Here is a 17,957-nt window from a genome sequence, read left to right as displayed (position 1 = left end):
TGTAATGCTCCCCAGTGCCTTACCAGGGTTTCCAGTTATAATTCTTAATATTTATCTAAACAATTTTTCACTGTTTATCACCAATGAACCGATTATTTGAAATTCAGTTAATTCGCCATCAGTTTTTCAAAACTTTAAAACAATTAAGAACTTGACTTAAGAAATTAGAGAAAAAGTATCATTGCCATTTGTAAACACATATAGTAGGTGTATCACTACTCTGGCCTGACACGTATCCTGCAACACAAGTATCACTACTCGGTCCTGACATGTATCTTGCAACACAAAGTCACCAGTGTTTCCTCGACTCTTGAAAACTCGAAAATAGAAAAAGCTTTCCCTTCATCCTGTCTCTCGCCGCCACTCACCTTTGCGAATTTTGAGGGAAAAAAGGCTGCGAATTTCTCGACTGGCATTTACCTGAGGCCGTTCTGTTGTCACTCTCACGAACCGAAAAAAAAAAAAAAAAAAGGCGGCACGAAAAAGTTGAGTTTTTGTACATTCGAAGGCCACAGCTTATAGGAGTAGGCGGTGAGAGAGAGAGAGAGAGAGAGAGAGAGAGAGAGAGAGAGAGAGAGAGAGAGAGAGAGAGAGAGAGAGAGAGAGAGAGAGAGAGAGAGAGAGAGAACAGGGAGAGGGAGAGGGAGGGTGAAGGGAGGTGGCGCTGGGGTGAAGGGACATAGGGACAGGGAGGAAGGGAGGATAGGAGCAAGGTACAGGTAAAGGGTTTGGTGGTGGTGTGTGTGGGTGCGGGGAGGGAGTGAGGGAGAGAGTAAGAGATAAGATAAAAGGGATTTCTGATATTCAAAGATACACACGATTTTTTTTTTTCATTATTGAGTCTTTTATTCCATTCTATGTGTGCCATTTTGAAAGCTTTTTGTCGTATACCGCTTTTTTTCCATCTCTCTCTCTCTCTCTCTCTCTCTCTCTCTCTCTCTCTCTCTCTCTCTCTCTCTCTCTCTCTCTCTCTCTCTCTTACATACATTTCTCTAGTGTTGCTAATCTCTAATCGAGGAAGAATGAACCTTTTTCACGAGCATCTGGTGTATTAATTTTTCTATATCAGGTGAATAAAAAATCCCGTTAATCTGTTGCCCATTGATAGAATGATTCCACCGTCACATGAATCCAATGCACGGACTGAATTTACTATATTTGTGTTTTATTTGTAAGTAAAAGCCACACAAGGGGAGGAAATGGTCACAGAAATGCCATTGTGATTTGAAGTGAGGAATCGTCCATCTCTTGCCTGCACCTTGCTGTGAGATTGGATAGTTCTTGCCAGTATTTAAATTCTACAGTAATGAGACCATCCAATGAGTCGGTAGAAATAGCTTGATTCTCGTAAACATTAATTGTTTTTTAATACTCTTGTCATTATTCAACTTTTTCAAAATACTCAATTTTTTGTAAATGTTTAATTTATGGTAAATATTTATCTGACTGCAAACATTCTTGTAAATATCAAATTTCTTGTAAACATTCAACTTCTAGATTCTCTTGTAAATATTGAACTTTCACCACAGTGAGACAAGCCATGAGTCAGAGTGAATAACCTCGCACCCACTGGTCCATCTTCCGATCCCTCGTGCTCTACTCGCATCTCGAGCTTCAAACATTCACACACAAAAGCAAAAACCCACGCTCTTTCCAGCTCACTCTTTTTTGCACCCCACGTTTCTTATACCAGCTCCTCAAATCTGCAAAGTTGCGTCACTTCTATAAAATTTAAATATTCATAGGTTGATAGATAGAATGATAGAGAACGTACCATAACTCAAATAACTAGCTTGGTCCATCTCAGAAATCACTCGCACACTAAATACACTAAAAACAACTAGAACTTAAGAGCGGGATCGGGCAGACGTCCACGCGTACGTTCGAATCCCACCATGTACTGCCTTGAAACTTTGACATTTGTCGAGTGGTTTAAAGTTACCTACACGTCACCATGATACCCAGGTTCTAGGTGGTTACACCAAAGATGCGATTGGGTGGTGATATGGGCCCTAATATGGGTACCACTATAAATAGAATTGCCTACGCACCACTAATGGGTGGAAGCTGAACAGCGCTTCCCATACATACTCTTCAAGTATATACCTACAGGCGCTATAGGCCATAAAATAAAGAAAAAGAAAAAGAAACACACACACACACACACACACACACACACACACACACACACACACACACACACACACACACACACACACACACACACACACACACACACAGTCACAACACAAAGTCATCTCTCCTTGTGACGCTAAGATTTTACCCGACAAACTGGTTACATGCATGAGGGACCGTCTCTCTTTCACTTTACCGGGGATACATTACCATATTTTTCGACTCTGCTCCTCGTGGCGTAAGCATTCATGATTTACTGGCTACGTTCACACAGCGCGCCTACCAGCCATAGGAAGACGACAAGACAGAGGCGACAAAGTAACGGAGTGTGGGGGCCAGAGAGAAAACGGGGATACCAAAAGTGAAACAAAACAAGGAAAGGGACGATGGATTGAAAGAGGGAAAGAGAAACGAGGAAAAAGAGAGAAGGAAAGGCTGAGGTAGACAGCGAAAAATAAAGACAGCAGGATGATGAGGAAGAAAAGAAGAAAAGGAGACCAAAAAAGATAGTAGAGAGTAGGAAATGAGGGTAGAAGGAGGATGAGATAAACGAATAAATACAAAACGAAAGGAAGATAAGAAAGAATATGAAACAGCAGGTATGAAACAAGAGGGGAGGAGAACACGACAGGACAAGAAAATAAATGGAAGAGCAGAAGGAACAGATAAAAAGTAAATAACAATAGCAAAAAAAAAAAGTAAACCCGTGTAATTCTGGTATATATGTACGAATAAGGAAAGACGAAATATAACAATAAAGGAGAAAAGGCCAATAGGTTTTGAAGGGAGGAGAAAGAGAGAGAGTGAGAAAGAGACGGAGAGGAAAATGAGAAAGAGAATGAAAGGTTCCTATGTTATTAAAGAGAGAGAGAGAGAGAGAGAGAGAGAGAGAGAGAGAGAGAGAGAGAGAGAGAGAGAGAGAGAGAGAGAGAGAGAGAGAGAGAGAGAGAGAGAGAGAGAGAGAGAGAGAGAGAGAGAGTTTAGAATAGTTACTTGTTCAGCTTTTAAGGGAGAATAAAACAGAATAGAGCAAACACCTAACGCGGAGTGACGTCAGGCAGAGAGGAACAAAGTGAACAAGAGGATGAAGGGAACACAAGAGAGCATGGAAAAGAGATAGCACACTTTTTTCTCCTTGATGGCCTATGTAAATGCACCATAACACACACACACACACACACACACACACACACACACACACACACACACACACACACACACACACACAAGGGAAGGAAGAAAATGAGTTGTGTATTGATATTTATATTCGTTTACAAATCCACGACACTGCCCACAAATATTCCTTACTAAAGAGGAGGAGGAGGAGGAGAAGGAGGAGGAGGAGGAAGGGTGGGTGGAAGATGGAGTGGCAAGGAAGGTAGTAGTGACGTGGGAAAAAAAACATTAGAAAACATAAAAAGAGAAAAGGAGAAAAGAGGAAGATGCGGATTAAAGAAATATACGAGAGGAAGAAACGGAAAGCGAAAAAGAAAAGGAAGACTATAGGAGGCAAGGAAGCGGGAAAGAAGGGAGGGACCTTCGCCGCGGTCTGTAGGAGAAATATTGGGGACATTACTGGTGATAGCCGCTGGTCCCGCCTCACCCCGGCCTTCGCCCCACGCCCTGCCGCCGCCCCTCGACCCTTGCAGCGATTGGCCGCAAGGACGCTGCCGGCCTGAGGCGCTGCGGCGGGATACGACCCCTGGAAGGCGGCGATGCCCTGTATGATTAATGTAGTATTAAATATCCTTCCCGACGGAGATATTAAAGCCTCGTTCCCAGCGGCCGCCGAGCCCAGCGCCGAGCTAACACAATGATCAAATTTGTATCGATAGACCATTACTGAAGGAGAAATCAGATTACGGCAGCGGCTTCCCTCGCGCATATGAATCACGCTCCCTGATGCCTCCCTCAACGGGAATTATTATGCTCACTGACTGGCCCCGGGAATTATGTGAATCATGCTTGCACACGGGCCCAGATGGAGGAGCAAGGAGGGTGAGGGAAGGGGGAAGGGGAAGAGGAGGAACGGAACGGAGACAAGGACGAGGTTGTGAGGCTGGTGACAGAAGAAGAGGAAGAATGGAACTAAGGAATGGAAGAAAAGAAGAGAAGAAATAGGAGAAGAATGGGAAATGGAGAAGGAATGGAAGCCAGGGAATGGAAAAGGGAGATAAAAGAAGAAACAGGCAAAATAAGAGATAAGAGGTAGAATGGAAGGAGGAATGGGAGACAGATGGCTAAAAGAGAAGGAAGAGAAGGCATTATATGAAGGAGATCAGGAGAGAGTAAGCTAGAAAATGAAGGAGAGGTGGAAGGGAATCAACACGATAACAAGACTTTTAGAGACAATGTAGAGGGCCTCCTGGGGATAACACAAGGCTTTGATTGGTTAGTGAGAGGGACACTGGAAGACCTACGCTGTGAGTGAGACACAGAGACTAAACGGGAGAGAGAGACATATAGGACCAAATTCTGAAACACTTCTGTACCACATCTTCACTGCATTCAAAGTCTCTAATTGAAGATAGACGATTTTTTTAAGAATGTATTTGGGGTTCTAGTGAGACACAACTTTTCTAAATTATAAACATGAGAAATACTCTTGAAAAGCCGGCCAATCACCTTTGTGGCCATGAAAAGTAGTCGTGGTGAGAAAGCAAAGCGTTTCAAAATAAGAGAGGAGTGAGAGGAAGAAGGTCTGTTATGTGAGAGGAATGAGGAGCTGATGTGAATTTTCTTTTATCGGAAGGAAAAAGATTGCGTGGAAAATACTTTTTAAGCGAAGAAAGCCCAAGTAAGAAAAGACTAAGTTTGAATGGGAAAATACTTGTGTTTGAGTTTGAATCTGAAGTAGAACAGTAAACAGATTTGTCTTTGAAGGGCAAGAAACGGTTGTACTACGAATAGAAAAAAATATTGTGAAAGACAAATAAAAAAAAGTGTTTCGAAAGTAGTTTACATTATTTTTTGTGGGAGGTGGGAAGAAGCAGGATAGAGAGAGATATGAGCTTGTATTTAAATACTCGTAAAAGTGCTTCCACTTCATCTGGAAAAGACCTAATTAATTTGGAAAAGAGCTTCGGAGGGAAATGACGTGTCTACGGAAGGAAATTTTCTAACTCAGCGAAATAGAAAAAAAAAGACTGAGGAAAAACTCATTTTGAAACAGGAAATGATTTAGAGTTTAATGAGAATTTATTTGTATTAAGAGTGGAAAAATACTTTGAATGAAAACGACTTTTATTTGGAATAGCAAAAAAAAAAAAAAAAAAAACACAGAGAGAGAAACACGAAAACAGAAACACGAAGAGAAAATGGAAATAAACACATGAAGAAAAAAACACGGAAATAGACAGATAAAAACATGATGCGACGGAGGAGAGAGAGAGAGAGAGAGAGAGAGAGAGAGAGAGAGAGAGAGAGAGAGAGAGAGAGGGTGGGAGGGAGGCAACGAGGACATACGTCATAAGAGAGGCTCGTTAGGGATTGACTCAGCTTTTTTTAGTCTAAGATCCCCCTCCTTTCTCTCTCTCTCTCTCTCTCTCTCTCTCTGTGTGTGTGTGTGTGTGTGTGTGTGTGTGTGTGTGTGTGTGTGTGTGTGTGTGTGTGTGTGTGTCTGGAAACCCCCTCATCATTTCATCAATTTTATATCAATCCTTCTGTTTATCTTTTCACACATTTATCAAAACACAAAGGAAGAACGAGCAGCATCAGATCTAGGAAAGACAGGATGTGAGGAGGAGTGAAAACAGAGATATGATTTGGTCGCGTAATAATAAGAGAAAACCACGAACCGATTAAGAAAACCTGAAGAAAACCAGATGAGAGAAGAAGAGAGTGAGATGGAGGGATGAAATTACTGTACAGCTGCAAAGAATGGGAGTCACGGAGGCAGATACAAGGGACGGAGACAACTGAGACTCATACACAGCGCTGATCTTCGAGAGAACAGCGAAAGGAGAAGAAGGATGCGAGCCACAGAGAATATGAAGAACGTGGTGTGGAGTTTGAAGGTCCCGATGAGTGAGGGAGAGAGAGACTGGGAGCAGGGGGTCGGGGGGTCAGGGGTCTGTTGGGGTGTGGTGGTGGGAGTAGCAGGGGTCCGGTGGCCACCCAAACGTCCCCACTTTATGGCTTGTTGTGAGGGGCGCCTTGGCTATCTGGGTTCTTATTGAATTACCCAAACTTGATTCAGGGTCCCCGCAGTGGCCCCTTGAGGCCCTGCGCGCTCGTTAAAGTGAGGGATTGTGAGGGACATCCACACAGGAGACTACCCACCTCCCTCACCCCTCTCCCCTCGGCGTTCTCCCCTTGTCCCTCCCTCACTCATCTTCTCAAATTCTCAGATCCTTCAGTATTTGCATTCTCAGGCGTAAAATTCCTTCATTATGACAGTAACTGATTTCTTTTTTTCGTTTCAGTGATCAGGTATGTATACACGCTGGCGAACACACCGCGCATGCACGCACACACACACACACACACACACACACACACACACACACACACACACACACACACACACACACACACACACACATACAGAGAGAGAGAGAGAGAGAGAGAGAGAGAGAGAGAGAGAGAGAGAGAGAGAGAGAGAGAGAGAGAGAGAGAGAGAGAGAGAGAGAGAGAGAGAGAGGGTATATGACTGGAAATAAAAGCCGAATGGGAGACCTGGAGGAGGAGGAGGAGGAGGAGGAGGAGGAGGAAGGAGCCTGAAGGAAGATGATGGCTGAGTTATGAGGATGAGTCGTGTGGATGACTGTCAAGAGAAGGAAGTTGAAAGTTAGAGAGAGAGGACCAAGCCACTGACTCTCTCTCTCTCTCTCTCTCTCTCTCTCTCTCTCTCTCTCTCTCTCTCTCTCCAATAACTAGCAGAAGATTGTACCGGAGCGTGATAGGTGAAAAAAACGTGTTGAGATGCAGAAAACACAGTGAGGAAGGAGCATTGACACCCTTACCACACGCTCATCACCTTCATAACCCTCTGTACACCCCTACCATCACCACATCATCCTTAAAACACCACCACACTACCGCCACCACCATCACCACCACCGCCACCACCGCCACTACCACCACCACCATTACCACCACCGCCACCACCGCCACTACCACCACCACCATCACCACCACCACCATCACCACCACCGCCACCACCGCCACTACCACTTAGACTCCCCATCCACTTATTGTGAGCCACGCCTTGTCGCTGCCCAATTTCCAGCCTTTCATAATAGTCGTATTGGTCATTAGTCATCGTCCAAGCCGCGCGGGAACGCCAGGAATGGACTGGAATGGCCTGGAATGACCCAACTTCGCCCGCCGCGGCCAGTTTTCATTACGAGGATGGCCGCGTGAGGGCAGCAGGGCGGGGAGGTTATGGAGGGAGATGAGAAGAGAAAGGCTTTATTACGAATTACAGACGGGGGTCATTAAAACGCTCTTCCTCGTCTTCTTCTTCTTCTTCCTCCTCCTCCTCCTCCTCCTCCTCCTCCTCCTCCTCCTTCTCCTCTTCCTCCTCCTCCAACTCCTTCTCCCCCTTCGGCGCTAAATTGAGCTTCGTCTAAATAAAGGGACTTAATATAGAAGACGCGGAGAGTTTAATTGACTTATTGCTCGAGGAAGAGTGTGAAAGGAGGAGGGAAGAAGAGGAAGAAGAGGAAGAGGAAGGAAGAAGGGAAGGAGGTGAAGGATGAAAAACACTCAGAGATGCTGTTTAAGGGACATTTAATATTTTCCTCTTACCACCATCACTACCACCACCACTGCCTCCTCTTTTTTCCTCTTCCTTCATTCACCTTATATTAATGCCGAGAGGTCGCGTGGTCCATAAAACAGTAGGACACCAGAGCATTAGGACACAGAATACAGGAAAACTCAATACAAGGAACATTAGAGAAGTATGAGCAGATGTTTAGTAAATGTACAATATTAGACAGGAATGTGAAAAGATGGATATTAGTATTTATTTAAGTATGATGGTTATATTTACACGTGTTTTCTATTTTGGGTAAGTTGTATTAACCCTTTCAGTACCATAACACGTTTTCACATCTATTCTGCTTACTATTTGGTGGTTTCATTACAGCTTTTGAAACTTGTGGGGATTAAAATAGTGAAGACTTCGGCTATTAATCTTCTGACCTCAATACATCCTTCCTAATGTAAATAAAATCGTCTAATCATACCCAAAACTCATGGTAAAAATGCGTCCCAGTACTGAAGGGGTTAAGTGAGAGATCAACTATTAATAAAAACAATATTGGGTAAGGAATGATGAAGGTAGTAATGACAGTTTGACAGGTAGAGCTACATCTTTCCTCATTTTGTTTCGAGAGAGGCATTGCTTTAGAAAATTATTTATACTGTATACATTGACCGGTCCCTTCAGATAAGAAGAAAAAGGTATTCAATAAGGAATCATAACTAACCAGAGGGAGTTTTACAGGTGGACAGATGTTAAATGAAAAGGCAGGAGTAATAATCAGTCTTTATCTTACCTGTTCACCTTTTCAGTCTCAGCCTCCCTTACACCCAATAAGCGTAAACGTACCATTCATATCATTGGCTAGACAGTTTTCTCTTTTAACATACATACTTTTTACACACCATTTCTTGTACTAACTTCTCGTAAATATTTCTGCAATGTAAAAAAAAAAATCATCCTTCTGTTTCCTCGCTATTCTCTCAACTGCGTTCTTATATATTTTTACAGGGAGAATAGAGAACGAGGGTCGCAATACACATTTATGGAGGAGAATGAAAGGAAGCTACGTATCAATAAAGGAGCTGACACGTGTAGACCTGATGGTTACTTGCAGCTTCCCTTGTCTCCCTATGTTATTATGTTCTTAACTGTTCATATCACTGGCTCCTAATAATGAATACCCACCTGTTCTGGTGAGTGAGGGACTTAAGGCTGGAGGGAGAGATGACCAGCGCCGCGGTAACCATTCCGCCGCGCAAAGAAAGAACGCGGGACTTAAGGATAATTGCACAGGGCATTATTAGATGGGGACACCTACTTTCATCTGTCCAGTCTGCGTCCCGCCACCCTCCTCTCAACCACGGCTGATCCGGGACTTACGGGAAGTGACCACCTCTCTAGGGAACCGAGATTTTCCTCTTCCTCTTTTCTTCCTCTCATCTCTCCTCACTTTATTTTTTTCCGCTATATTTTGTATCCTCTTTAGCTTCTTTTGGCATAGTCTGCATAAGAGTTCCGTTATCAGGAATAAATTAATTGTTTGTAATAATTCATCAGTATTTCACATTATATATGACCTGAAATTGACCGTAAATAAAACTTTATATTCTTGCGAAAAAGTACATATGCGCCATAAAAAGGTGAATAAATGCAATAGATTTAAAGAACTCCATAAAGTAAGGAAATGAAAACATATTCCTTCTTTCATCTCTTCCTCCTTCCTTCATTTCCTTTCATCTCTCCTTCCCTTCCTTCATTCTCTAATCTATATATACGTCACCCTTCACGTTCACTCCCCGTCCGCAATCACAAGGAAAGGCAAAGAGGGAGATTAGAGGCAACAACCCGATAACAATTACGTGATGATGCGTCAAGTAACTGAGGTTGTCACGTGACCAGTGGAAGTAGTGACGTCACAACAAGAGGGTAACCGCTGCCTGGCGCTTCCACTCACCGGCAAACTTTCTTAATTTCGATCGTTCAAAGCGTTAATTAGAGCAAGGCGGGGAATACGAGAAAAGTTTTAATTAATTTCTAATAAAGTGTAGATCAAGAAAATTATTGAAGAAAGTTTGGAGGTGGCGGTAGAAGAAGAAGAGGGTAAAGAGAGGAGGGAGGAAGAGGAAGGAAAGGAGAGGCGATATCCCCTTCCCAGTCTCTCCTCCTTTCTCAACCCCCTCCCGCTTCCTACTCTCTCCTTTCTCCATCCCCTCCCTACTATCTCCTCTCCCCACTCTCCTCTCACAGTACCATTCTCTCTCTCCTCCCTCCGTTTTCTTTCTATATTACCACCAGAGTTCCCTTGATCATTTCTCCTTCTCTTCCTCCTTTCCCCAAAATTAATACACTAAAGAAATGTGAAGTCAGGTCAAGGCGGGCAGGCAGGAGTGGCCAGGTTACAGCTTGAGTGAGGAGTGATCAGTCATTTCGAAATCATTCAATCATCGCTTCACTGTCTCGCATTGGGTTTCAGAGTTGTTCGGTCATTTCACATCTGAACACTGGCTCCTCTCTCTAAACTCTCCTATAACCTCCATACCTCTAATCCACCCATACCATTTCCAGATACATGAGAAATAGCAGTGTTTCTTAATCACACCATAACTAACCTTGGACGTGGCTGCGTATTGTCTGCTGCTGGTAGGGACGATCTCAACAAAGCACCGCTGAGTCTATAGGGAAGCGGTGGTTAGATACCTTCATGTCCTCACTCCCTTATCAGTCCTAGAAACGCTCTTCTCTCACTAGGACTATTTATAAAGTCGTAGAGATGATTAACCCGGTTCTCAAGTTTTTATATATGGTATAAAAATCTTGTTTCTCCTGTCACCATAACCGTAAAAACACTCTTAAAAACTCGCTTCACTTCGACTATCACTTTTGACGTAGTGTTCAGAAGTGTCTCAGAATACAGTGCCTTATGATAATACACACACAGCGGATGGGTAACACATAAAGAGGAGCTTCTATCGGCCTGCGTAACTCCCTGGACACTGCAGGATGACTGAGAGAATTGTAAACATCTAGGCCACTAGTGATACTCAAGCTGAACGTAACAACTGATGCTGGTGTCATTCTATAGATGGCGCTCACCTCACGCGCTCTTGACTTTTGAACAGTTGTAGATGTAGATGTTTGATGTTTGATGTTTTATGCTTTGGATGTGCGCTTACTTGGGTGTCTTCTAAGGTATGCAGGAAAACGAACGGTGAATTAGTGGGCGGAGTAAGCGACGAGCGGTTGTTAGACATTCCCGTGCCGATCCTTCGCTTCACCCCCAGGAAGTCAGGTGAAATTTGTGGGTTTAGTAGAGCTTATTACCGCCTCTCCAGTTTCCCTACCGCCCCTTCAGATCCCCGCCTCCCATTCTTCAACCCCTCCGCCCTCGCCTTCCCTCTTCACGTCATGTCCTGATGAAGTGTTGGTGTCCAGGTGGGGCGGCGAGTGTAAACATGACCAGTAGACCAGCGGTCCGGCTCCCCCACCCCATAGCCACACTTATGAGGACTTCCTCACCCACCACTGGCCGTAGTTGAGGCACTGAATGTCTCTCCACCTCTCATGAGTTTAGGAATGAAGGACACACACACACACACACACACACACACACACACACACACACACACACACACACACACACACTCACACACCTCCTCCATTTTACAGGTGTGGTTCCAGAACCGTCGAGCGAAGTGGCGCAAGACGGAGAAGACGTGGGGCAAGAGCACCATCATGGCGGAGTACGGCCTGTACGGCGCCATGGTGCGACACTCCCTGCCGCTGCCGGAGTCCATCGTCAAGTCCGTGGAGGCGGGCGAGGAGTGTCCGGCGCCCTGGCTCCTAGGTATGGGTCAGAGTCCAGGTGAGTCCACTCGGCGCCCGGTCCCTGCCGCACGCTCCTCAACCTCAACTGAATTGGCCACAAGGTTCTGACGCTGCTGCGTTAGGTCAGAGGCGGCCTAATGGCGCTGCCGTGGGTAGAGACGGGAGTCAGGGGTTACTGCTAGCCTGGGTCAGGAGTTGTGCTGTGGGCGGCGTGAAGAGCGGCGGAGCGGGCGTGCCAGTGGGGAGGCGGGGCGGCGGCGAGGTGGGCGGCCAGCCTGCCCACCACGACGCCGTCCGTAAAGCCACTGAGATAAAACTAACTGCCCTTAACTGCCCCACCATTAGTGCCTGTGCAACGAAGATAACTAACCTTCAACGTTCTTCTCACTGCCTGCTCTTGACAGGGATGCACCGGAAGAGCATAGAGGCGGCGCAGCAGCTGCAGAAGGTGGAGGACGAGAAGGACCCGGAGAAAAGCGCTGATGGCCACGAAGACAAACGTGACCTGAACGGCGGAGAAACTACCGGGGAGGGAAGCGGAGGTGGAGGAGCGACGGGGACGAACTCTGAGGAAGGAGGGGGAGAAGGTGGAGGAGGCGGGGAAAGAGAAGAAGGAGGGGGAGGAGGAGGTGGAGGAGAAGGAGGAGGAGGAGGGGGAGGAGGAGGAGGAAGAGGAGGAGGAGGAGGAGAAGGAGAGTGTGCAAGAGGAATAGAGGGGGAAGGCGGGAGAGAGGGTGGTAGTGGAGGCGGAGGGAGCAGTGCATGTGGTGGAGGCAATAGTAACAGTAGTGGTGGCAAGATAAAAGGAGAGAGAAGCGGAGATCTGAGCGACATGGACGACGGCTGCGGTGACTTGAGTGAGGACGAGGGGAGCAGGGACAGCGAGGCGGTGGAGAGCAAGATCCACCTGCCCACCGATGACTTCAGGTGAGAGCCACTCACAACAAACACTGCTCGCCTCATCCCTGTATGAAAAAAAGACTAATTGCACTCATAACTCATCTGAAACATAACAGTATATCAAAGGTACCCAGCGCCACATTACTCACCACTCAACACCACAGCTTGCATCACTCACCATAGCCACTCCACATCCAGCAGCACATTACTCACCACAGCTTACACCACACACTCTAGTCATATGGCACGTCCTAATGCCCACCAAGGGACTTTCACCACGCCGTGTCTCCCTCAGGTCCAGCAGTATCGCCGCTCTCAGACAGCGGGCACAGGAACACAGCGCGATGTTACTGCAGAGCATGAGTCCACACGAGGCTCTCAGTCACGCTCACGCCCATGCCCACGCTCTCCACCAGCAGCAGCAGCACCTTCAACACCAGCAGCAGCAACAGCAGCAGCAGCAGGAACAGGAGTCATCACAACGACAAGTCCCTCCGCTCCACGCGTTAGGGGCAGCGCTCCCTCCCGCGCCCCATCGCACCCACCACCTCCACCAGGCTCTCTTCTAAGGTAATGCTGCCCCTAACGTAACATATCACACCCCTTTCCCCAAACCCAAGCTTTCTTCTAAGATAATCACCTCCTCTCCCACAATACAGGGTTTCTTCGCAGGTAAGTCCCCATTCCTGTATTCTCCTCCTTGGCTTTATTCTAAGGCAACACATTACCTCCTCCTCAACAACCAAGAGTAACCACAAATAATGTAATAACTTTTAACAAATCTTTCCAATTAAAATGAAAAAAAAAACAGATATGATAATTAATATAGTGTGTTTAATAGTGATAATGCATTTTGCTTTCATGCTGCAGTCGATTCATGTGTGAACGTTACTCTCATTTTTCGTTATTTGTCAGTTATATTACGTGTCAGCAAATATGAGTGTAATAATATCAAACAGTAATGATACAAAGAATACAATAGTGGATAACGAAGTAAAAGAAGAAAATACAGAAGACCGGACATATAGAAAATTACACGAAGGATTACGTGAATTTTGCTAGGGTGGCCTGGAATAGACAACTTCAAAAACATAATGAGAAACACAGCATGGCATTTGTCTCAATCCCCGCTCGATTCCCCAACAGAAGGAGAGCTGCCCTGTGACTCCCTGCGACTTCCCACCGGTGACTCTTCCTTGCCACGCCCTCATCACACTCTCATCCTCGCCTCAGCCCGCCGGAGAACATCCTAGCCCGTCACCCCAGCCGCAGCCCACCACTCGCCCGTCACCCCTGGCCCGTCACCCTTGGCCCGTCACCCTCGCTGCAGCATCAGTCACTCAGCCAAGTCCCACTCCATCCCTCTCTTCATAAGACTGAAATTAGAATAAAATCATAATGAGGATCTTCCAAAATCACTTTTTTTTTCTTTCTTTACTATTTTTTTCTATAATGTAGCGTTTATTTTCTCTTTTTCCTTCATTTCTTGTCTTTTCCCTATCTCGTCTATTGAGTAATTTTTCCTGTGATTTTATTCTTGTTTTTCTCTTTTTCTATTCTTCTTTCATGTTTTTTTCTCTGTTGTGTTTCTTTATTGGGTTTTCTTTTGTTAATTTCGCTTTTCTTTTTTTCTTTTCGACCTCCTTTCCATCTCTACTGTTTTATTCATATACTGAGTGTTTAAGTTTTCTTCCTTCTTTTCCCCTCGTTTGATTTCTTTGATATATGAAAGCAAGGCAATATAAAGTTATATGTCCTTATAATCAGATCTGTTTTTGTTCTTTTTTTCTTCTCGACCTCCTTTCCATCTTTACTATTTTATTCATCTATTGAGTATTTACGTTTTCTTTCTTCTTTTCCCTCGTTTGATTCCTTTGATATCTGAAAGCAAGGCAATATTAAGTTATATGTCCTTTTAATCAGATCAAAAGAGATGCATTTTCTAGTCTTGTATTTCCTCATCGAGCATCTGAATGTATCGTTATTAAACCTTACAATTCATTAGACTTTTCTTTCATTTACTCATTTTGTGCCAAACAGTTCATTTCCTAATCAAAATAAGTTTGATCTCTTTTCTCTTTTTCTATATTTTTATTTATTCATTTTTTTTATTATTCGTTCTGTATCTCATAACTTCCTTGGCCAAAAACTCCCCATAATTATTCTTCTCTTAAATGTCTTCATGTTTTGGTTCCTTTACTTAATTTTTCACCTCCCTTTCACATTATCCTCTCTCTCTCTCTCTCTCTCTCTCTCTCTCTCTCTGAACTTCAATATCCCATTCCCTCGGTGTTTTCGCTCCCCTTTTTCGTTCTCGCTCTCTTCTGAGTCTCCTATACTTGGAAAATTATATTCCTTTTTTTTCTTTCAAAGCAGTCTCATTGCTGTTATTATTATTATTATTATTATTATTATTATTATTATTATTATTATTATTATTATTGTTATTATTATTATTATTATTATTATTATTATTATTATTATTATTATTATTATTATTATTATTATTATTATTATTATTATTATTATTATTATTATTATTATTATTATTATTATTATTATTATTATTATTATTATTATTATTACTATTATTATTATTATTACTATTATTATTATCATTATTATTATCATTATCATTAATATTATCATCAATATCATTATCATTATCATTATCATTATCATTGCTGCTACTACTACTACTACTACTACTACTACTACTACTACTACTACTACTACTACTACTACTACTACTACTACTACTACTACTACTACTACTACTTTACTACTATCAATACTACTACTGCAACTCTACATTTAAGTGATATTCAGGAACTTATTCACAACTTTCAATCATCCTTCTCTTCTTCTTTGTCCTCCTCCTCCTCCTCCACTTCCTCCTCCTCCTCTTCCTCCCCTCCTCCTCCTCCTCCTCTTCCTCCTCCTCCCCCTCCTCCTCCTCCTCTTCCTCCTCCTCATCTGGTGAAGTCATAAAGCAAACAAAGTCTTTCCGCCATATTGGACAGAACTGAACAGACTTTTTTTTCCTTTCTTGTGTTTATTTATTTAAGAGTTTCTGTCCTGTTTACATATATATTCTTTCTCCCTCTCCCTCTCTCTCTCTCTCTCTCTCTCTCTCTCTCTCTCTCTCTCTTTCTATTTTGTTATTTACTCGACTGCAATTTGTAGGTTTTATTATTTTTTTTTTCCAATTTGATTCCATTTATCTATTTATTTATTCATTTTTTTATTCTATTTGATTCGTTACTTAATTTGGGATATTCCTCCTTTTTGTCTATTCTTTGTTTTATTTATCTGATCCTTTTTATTTCGTATTTATCCATCATTTTTTTTCTATCTGTCTAGCCATGCATTTATCTATCAATCTTTCCGTCTATTTTTCTATCTACTTATCTATCTATCTATCTATCTATGTATCTATCTATCTATCTTTCTATTTACCTCTCTACCTACCTATCTATCTCTCTATCTATCTGTCTATCTATCTATCTATCTATCTATCTATCTATCTATCTGCCTATCTTTCTCTTTCTATTTATTTATGTATCTATTTACTCATTTACTTGACATATTTATTCCATTCCTTACCTATCTCTTTAGTCATTCACCCATTCCATCTTTCTTTCTAATATTTTCCTTTTTTTTTCTTTTTCTCTCACTTTCTGTATATACATTTACCAATTTACTTACCTATTTACTCATTTATTTACACCTTTCTTTCTTTTCTTTTTTATGTTTGCCTCCTTCCTTCCTTTCTCCCTTCCTTCCACCGAGCACGCAAGGCTACAGCGCCACCAGGACTCGTGTAAACCTTTATGCGTACACGTGTGCGTTTTATTGTGTCCCCATGAATCACCCTAGAATCAAAAGTCTCAATATTAAAGTGTGTGTGTGTGTGTGTGTGTGTGTGTGTGTGTGTGTGTGTGTGTGTGTGTGTGTGTGTGTGTGTGTGTGTGTGTGTGTGTGTGTGTGTGTGTGTGTGTGTGTGTGTGTGTGTGTATGTTGAAAAATATTAAACCTACATCCCCATACAGTTTGTAATGAATGTGTGTGTGTGTGTGTGTGTGTGTGTGTGTGTGTGTGTGTGTGTGTGTGTGTGTGTGTGTGTGTGTGTGTGTGCACACACACACACACACACACACACACACACACACACACACACACACACACACACACACACACACACACACACACACACACACACACACGAAAACAAAAAAGGAAAAAAAATAATAAAAAACAAAGACACGTGTGAAAGGATGTGTATATTTTCACTACAAGAGCAAAAAATAAGAAAAAAAAAACGTGAAATTTCTTTGCTATGTTTTATGTATATGTATTGTAAATGTATATGTAGAGCTTTGTAAACATGTGTAGACTCTGTACATATGTAGCTTTCTTGTAGTCTTCTGACGATGAACACGTGAGAATAAAAGGCATTGATCGTAATGAAGTGTGTTTGTAGTACTGATTTCACACCTTAACTGAACCAACACATTTGAAGGTCGCATTCTCAGTAAATTTTCATTTCTTTTCATTCTAACAAGCGCTAATGAAAAGTTATCTAGGTTTTCAATGGTGTTTTTCCTAATTTCACCTCTCAAAAGATTCGGTGACACGCTTTAACTGAACGAAAATATTCTGAGTTCACATTCTCAGTAAACTTTTATTTCTCTATATTAAAACAAGCTCTCATGGAAAATATTTGTGTTTTGAAAGGTGTTTTCCTAAGTTTACCTATCAAATGATTCGGTGTCTCATTCCACTAACTCACACAACCTCTAGACCATTCTACTTACTGTATTACCACTGCAAAAAAAATTGTTATGGGAACTTTAATAATAGTCTCTGTCGTCACTAGAAATAATAATAAAACGATTAAGGATATCAGTCTTAATCCGACGTTATAAGGAGGTAGAGCAAAGTGTTTTCATCCTATTAATAATCTAGCAACGTTAATGAAATAAGTAGTAATGTATCTCCAACACCTGAAATTTCAATACCTTCTTAATTAAACCAATATTTTTTCCTCTCTCTTTCTCTCCCTGTGCGGCGCCTTAAATTAAATCAATCAATCATTCTGTCTTCCGTCTAAAAGTTCAGGTGTTTCTTTCGCGATCTGCAAGAGTCTTAAACTTTTTCGTAAAACAATGCAGCCAACAAGGAACTTTTTTTTTTCTTTAGAGCATTATTAAGTTAGACATTTTAAAGTCTCAAACCCAAAGATTTTAAGAACAAAATTGGGAGAGAGAGAGAGAGAGAGAGAGAGAGAGAGAGAGAGAGAGAGAGAGAGAGAGAGAGAGAGAGAGAGAGAGAGAGAGAGAGAGAGAGAGAGAGATTGTATATATTGCATTTATTACATATC

At 42.7% G+C, this 17,957-nt stretch overlaps 2 protein-coding genes across 2 annotated transcripts in view; both read left to right on the top strand.

Annotated features, from left to right (window-relative positions):
• LOC123508450 (visual system homeobox 2-like) overlaps positions 1–12,308 on the top strand; it is a gene marked incomplete at its 3' end in the record, with an annotated part of 55,731 nt that extends 43,423 nt beyond the window's left edge. The window contains exons 4-5 of the mRNA XM_045262197.1: positions 11,516–11,711; positions 12,079–12,308. Of these exons, the coding sequence (XP_045118132.1) occupies positions 11,516–11,711; positions 12,079–12,308 (426 nt within the window). The remainder of the gene's footprint in view (positions 1–11,515; positions 11,712–12,078) is intronic.
• A 21-nt stretch (positions 12,309–12,329) lies between these two features.
• LOC123508451 (ecdysone-induced protein 74EF-like) lies at positions 12,330–14,922 on the top strand. Its single transcript, XM_045262198.1, has 3 exons — positions 12,330–12,601; positions 12,870–13,144; positions 13,721–14,922. Exons 1-2 carry the CDS (start codon positions 12,507–12,509, stop codon positions 13,141–13,143), a joined length of 369 nt encoding a protein of 122 aa, XP_045118133.1. The 5' UTR covers positions 12,330–12,506; the 3' UTR covers position 13,144; positions 13,721–14,922.
• Positions 14,923–17,957: the final 3,035 nt, after the last annotated feature.

This window comes from Portunus trituberculatus, chromosome 24 (genome assembly GCF_017591435.1).
Source record: "Portunus trituberculatus isolate SZX2019 chromosome 24, ASM1759143v1, whole genome shotgun sequence".
In the NCBI taxonomy this organism is placed as follows: Eukaryota; Metazoa; Arthropoda; class Malacostraca; order Decapoda; family Portunidae; genus Portunus; species Portunus trituberculatus.
Note: the sequence above shows the minus strand (reverse complement) of the source record. Positions and strands in the feature narration are given on the sequence as shown.